Source organism: Pistacia vera, unplaced genomic scaffold, assembly GCF_008641045.1.
Source record: "Pistacia vera cultivar Batoury unplaced genomic scaffold, PisVer_v2 Contig491, whole genome shotgun sequence".
Lineage (NCBI taxonomy): Eukaryota > Viridiplantae > Streptophyta > Magnoliopsida > Sapindales > Anacardiaceae > Pistacia > Pistacia vera.
The window spans coordinates 806618-812574 of NW_022196325.1; the positions used below are offsets into that span (position 1 = coordinate 806618).

A 5957-nucleotide genomic window follows, 5' to 3' on the forward strand; every position below is an offset into this window, starting at 1 on the left:
CTTTTTCCCACCCAATGTTTGGCCTAATGACACTTTCCAACCACAAAGTTTCAAAATATAATTTTACCACTCTTGTTAAGATCCATCCATTAAGTTAAACCAGAGAAGGACATAATAGTAAATTCAAAAAGTAGTTCAAGGGTATTTATGTCATTTTATCCCTTATATAAAAACCCTAAATCCTCTCAAATGCTATCGAGCCACCGCCACCCTTAAATAAAAACCCTAAATCCACTCAAATTGCTACAATGTCGTCGTTAGCTGATTCAAATCGATTTTAGCTGGTTTTCTCACCAAAACTAACAGAAATCTTCACTTCTTCATCCTTATCCCAACCTAATTGTCCAAGATTTGATCGGAATTAAGTTGTTTTCCACTGAAAAAACCCAACCCCTTATGCTGCCAATCCAGGGAAAATCAGCATGTTTCCGATGTCGTTGACCTCTGTCGACTCCACCAAAATACTCCTTCACCTCCGTCATCAAAACCCCTACCACTCCACACTTTTTAGCCACTATGTGTCGGTCATCGCACTTGGCTTGTTTCGCCTGCACCAAGCTTTTCCAGTCGATCCCGTCATTAGAAATCAACATCGACACCACCAAACACACCACCGACACTTCGTCTCCAAAATCTCCAACAAAGCCAATCTCGTTTGCCTATCGAACGCCGCTGATCAATGCTTCATTTCGTAGGGTTTTTTTTTTGATTGATGATTTGGGTGTAACTGTTTTGAGTTGTTTTGTTGGAAATCGACTAGTGAAGTTGGTTTAGAAGTGTTTGTGGTTGTGTGTAACTGTTTTTTAGGTCGTCGAATTAAAAGTGTTTGTGGTTGTGAGTGATTGTTTTTCTGGTCGCTAGAATCAAAGGTGGTGAATGAGAAACAAGAAAGAAAAGAATAAGAGAGAAGGTTATTTCTATCTTTACACCATTTATGCCATGTGACATTATGGATTTTCACAACGGAACATAACGGTGGGTGTGAAAAGTATCATTTTAAAAATTGATGGGTGGGAAAAGTGTCATTTTGAAACTTAACGGGTGGAAAATGTGATTACACCAAACCTTGGCCGGGGAAAAGTTGTTTACTCTTATTTTCCCTACGTTAAAACTTAAAACCACGATTCTGTAAGTGTGCTTTAGAGCCTAACTCACCAGACTCACCAGTCACCAGCGGTCTTTCGGTCAGAGAAGCAGATCTCACAACCAAAACGTCATCGTTTTCAGCGTACTTCTCTCATTCCATTGTCCTTCTTCATCATTTTTATAAAACCCAAACCCTACTGATCCGATCTTACTCTCATTCTCTTGACTCAGATCTCAATCTCGCAAAAATGTCAACTCGCTACATCCTCCTCCTCTCCCTCACAATTCTCCTCTTAATCTCCACCTTCTCTCCGGTTCTATCCAAATCCAAAACCGACGCCGTTGAAGACGACGACGAGGACCTCAGCTTCCTCGAAGAAGCTGACACCGACACCAAAAATGGCGCCGCATCAGACCACTTCGACGATGATGCTGATGCCTATGATGACTTCCCCGACGATTTCGATAACGACAGTTACTCCGATTTCGATGAGTCTGAGTACAAGGAACCGGAAATCGACGACAAAGATGTCGTTGTGTTGAAGGAACGCAATTTCAGTGATATTATCGAGAATAATAAGTTTGTTATGGTGGAATTCTACGCGCCTTGGTGCGGACATTGTCAGTCTTTGGCTCCGGAATATGCGGCGGCAGCTACGGAACTGAAGGGTGGAAATGAGAGTGTCGTTTTGGCTAAAGTTGATGCTACCGAGGAGACTGAGCTGGCACAGGAGTACGATGTTCAGGGTTTCCCCACCGTTTATTTCTTCATCGAGGGCGTCCATAGGCCTTATACAGGCGCCCGAAACAAGTAAGTAGTTTAAAACCATATATTCGTAATTGAATTGTAAATATTGTTATGATCTTATGTCGTGGCTGATCGCATGAATCATTTGCAATCTAGAGATGCTATAGTGACTTGGATTAGAAAGAAGATAGGACCTGGTATACACAACGTGACCACATTGGATGAAGCTGAGCGCATATTGACATCTAATGATAAAGTTGTTCTGGGTTACCTCAACTCATTGGTGGTATGAGCTTTTAGCTTTTAGTTTCATTGTTCAAAGTGGAAACTTTAAATTTGTGAGGGGTTGTACTCTTATGTTTTTATCATTGTTATTGTTCTAGTGTTTTGGTGACCTTTATTCCGTTGTAATAATTATGACAGGATTTAGAGAGTGAGGTGCTTGCGGCAGCTTCAAGGCTTCAAGATGATGTCAACTTCTATCAAACCGTGGATCCTGCTGTGGCGGAGCTTTTCCACTTAGACCCTAAAGTCAAGCGCCCTGCTTTGGTCATGGTTAAGAAGGAGGCCGAGAAAATAAGCTATTTTGGTTAGACTTTTTTATTTAATTTTAATTTTGATGGAAAACCTTGAAATTTAGTTGTTAAGGAGGATAATCTTTACACCCGTTCACTGTTTCTACAGATGGTCAATTTGATAAGTCTGCTATTGCTGACTTTGTATTTGCCAACAAACTTCCTTTGGTTACCATTTTTACCAAGGAGAGTGCCTCTGCAATTTTTGAAAGTACAATAAAAAAACAGGTAGGCGGTGTTTAAGTTCAATTTGACTTGTAAGAGAAAAGTTTTTTTTTTTGCAATTAGTTAGATTTGTGACTTTAGAATAAGTTACTTTTTGAATTATGAACTTACCTTGGTGACGTCATTGACGTGCCTAAATTTTGTATTCGCAGCTTTTATTGTTTACCACTTCAAATGATTCAGCTAAAGTTTTGCCAGTATTTGAAGAAGTGGCAAAAATTTTCAAGGGAAAGGTAATTTAAAATCACTTATGACTGAAGCTCGAGATTTGTTTCTTTTGCTTTGTTTTCAAATAACTAATTGATATGAATACAATAAAAACCTCATGCTCATTCTGGGTAACGCTTAATTATTGTATGATCTTTATATAAAATACGGATACATGGTAAGAGTCAGTGTTTTCTTTATCACTGCTGTGATAGATGCCGATGTTTTTACTTGAAAAAATTTTAAATGAAATTTGCTGGCTTGCTAATTTAGATGTTACCGTGTTTGATTGCAGCTTATCTTTGTATATGTGGAAATGGATAACGAGGACTATGGAAAGCCCGTAGCAGAATATTTTGGTGTCACTGGGAATGCTCCCACAGTAATCTTCCGGACCTTTTCTGTTTCTCTTTTAGTCTTTCTCAATGTTTTCCTCTTAGAATAGAATCTGGTTTCTTTGTGATTAATATAGATTGTGTATGTATGGAACTGAATTATTTTCTGCTATTTAATTCTCTATAGGTTCTTGGATACACTGGAAATGACGATGGTAAAAAATTTGTGTTTGATGGGGAGTTTACATTGGACAAAATGAAGGTCAAAATCTCTCTGTCAACTTATTTATGCTTATCATTGATTGTTAGAAGATTATGTTTTGAGCTAATTGTTCCTGGTTAATTATCACCCCTCAGGCCTTTGGCAAGGATTTCCTGGAAGACCAGCTCAAACCTTTCTTTAAGTCTGATCCAATTCCTGAAACTGTATGTTGATGTATTTTGCTTTCCTCTGAATTGTTTTGATATCTCATCACTCGGATTTATCTGTAATTATTTTTTTTTATTGACACAGAATGATGGGGATGTGAAAATAGTGGTTGGGAATAACTTTGATGAAATTGTTTTGGATGAGTCGAAGGATGTTCTTCTAGAGGTATCAGTTGTGCTGTGCTATATTTGAAAATAATCTTTTTTCTGTTTCTCTCTTTTTTCATGGCTGATTTCTTATGGTCTGCATGCCAGATCTATGCACCTTGGTGTGGGCATTGCCAATCCTTGGAGCCAACCTACAACAAGCTTGCCAAACATCTACGTGGCGTTGACTCTCTTGTTATAGCCAAGATGGATGGGACAACAAATGAGCATCCCAGGGCAAAGGTAATACTGATGTAATTCTTTAATTTGATGTATTAAAATGTCCAACACCTTTGTTATTAATTAAGCTTGCTTTCCCAGTCAATAGCAGTAGTGAACTGTAGGATGCAGATAGCATGCAATCCCACAAGCCTCTTATCGCCATCACTGTCTAAATGATACATTCCCTTAGAGGAGAGGATTACCATTTGTTCTCAGAATCTTTAACTAGTTTTAATATATATTGCCCTTTTAACTAAAAATTTCTAATGGAGTAAGTTTTTGGAGCTTAAACTTTTTCACAGCTTACTGAACAAGTCAATCTGAAGTGAGTTGATTTGAATTATTTGAATGATAGGCTGTAATAACATGTTCTTTTTCCATTTGATCTTTTGCAGCCTGATGGATTCCCCACTATTCTATTCTTCCCCGCTGGAAACAAGAGTTTTGATCCAGTAAGTGGCATCTTTTGCAGTCTGATTTGTTGTTTGTTGTTAGAATAATTCTAATGAAAATTATCTGCCTTATGGGTGTTGCAGATCACTGTAGACACAGATCGTACAGTGGTGGCATTCTATAAGTTCCTTAAGAAAAATGCATCAATACCTTTTAAAATCCAGAAACCAGCTTCGGCTCCAAAATCCGAGGCTTCTGATGTTAAAGAGAGCCATGAGAGCAGCTCCAATGAAGTGAAGGACGAATTGTGACCTACCAAAAAAAGGATGATGACACGCAAGTGTACTAATGCTAAGCTTTATGTACCGTTAATGTGTCATCAGCTGGTAGAAAATATATAGTTATCAGATAGTTTAATATAGATTGAGAAGCAAAGATTTTCCAGATTATGATCCCTTAAACCCCCCCTTTTTTTTTTGTTTTAACTTATAAAAAAGATGTATCAGCTATTCAGCTTTCAAGATCTTGTTTCTTCAGTCTATGGAAATTGTAATGAAGGATCTAATAAGAGGTGTCTTTTCTATTTAGGCCTTCTTTCTCTGGTTGTTGGATAGTTTCTCATTCGCGTCAATTTTACGAATTTTGTTAAAACTAATTAAATTTATTATTAAATAATAATTTAAGTTTATTAAATGAGTGATTTTATCATTTTTAAATACGGCCATTTTATTCTATTAGAATATTGTAGTCGATAAATTTTTTGAAATTGGAGTGGATTTTTTTTTTTTTTTTTGTTTTTTTTTTTTGGGGGGGGGGGGGGGGGGGTTATGGTAATTGATGGTCACTATTGCCCTTCTTACAATAAAATCCAAGACCTTGATCTTCTATATTCCTCAATCCATCTTCCACTCTAAGGCCACAAGGGGTGGTTAAATTGGAGTGGATTGGGTCAATAACAATATAGTTCAGGAGCAATCTAAGTTAAAAAATTATAAGTTTAGTTCAGCTATTATTAGGAATTATAAAATCAGAATTTATTTTTTCCCCCAAAAATTTGGCCGGTTGGCATTAATTATTTGACAATTAGCATATGAAATGAAACTTGTGATGGTTGGATTGGAAATTTTGGTAGGCAAATGTGTGTTAAAGGTATAAAAAAAAATATTTAAATTGGGTAGGGATTGTGTTTGATGCACGTTATGAATTAGCAAATAAGCAATAAGCATGTGCAAAGCCATTTGGAATTCTATTAAAATTTAAAACTGATAAATGGATATCCTTTACTTCAGCCTAAAATGGTGGGCGGCTCAGGATTCACATTCCACGAGAGAAAAGCAAAGGCTGTGTGTCCCTCACTTATTTTATACATTAGCCACATTACCATTTTGTCTTGCCTACCCAATAGGTTGAGCACAAGGAGAACAATAATATAATGCATTGCATTTTGTAATGTCAAATTAGACAAAGAATGGGCAGGGTCTTGACACGGTTAACAAATGGCTAAGTGTTTTAAGCAACTTTGACAAGTTTAGAAGGATCAACAAGGTTAAATTATGTCTTTTTACATCTAAAATTGAATTCTCAAGAATT

At 37.0% G+C, this 5957-nt stretch overlaps 1 protein-coding gene across 1 annotated transcript; it reads left to right on the forward strand.

Annotated features, from left to right (window-relative positions):
- Nucleotides 1–1134: 1134 nt before the first annotated feature.
- On the forward strand, nucleotides 1135–4960 carry LOC116105010 (protein disulfide isomerase-like 1-4). The gene is made up of 13 exons (XM_031391428.1): nucleotides 1135–1228; nucleotides 1318–1897; nucleotides 1991–2120; nucleotides 2258–2423; nucleotides 2519–2637; nucleotides 2787–2867; nucleotides 3137–3223; nucleotides 3364–3438; nucleotides 3534–3602; nucleotides 3691–3771; nucleotides 3861–3995; nucleotides 4370–4426; nucleotides 4511–4960. The coding sequence occupies exons 2-13, from the start codon at nucleotides 1335–1337 to the stop codon at nucleotides 4676–4678; spliced, it is 1731 nt and encodes a 576-aa protein (XP_031247288.1). The 5' UTR covers nucleotides 1135–1228; nucleotides 1318–1334; the 3' UTR covers nucleotides 4679–4960.
- Nucleotides 4961–5957: the final 997 nt, after the last annotated feature.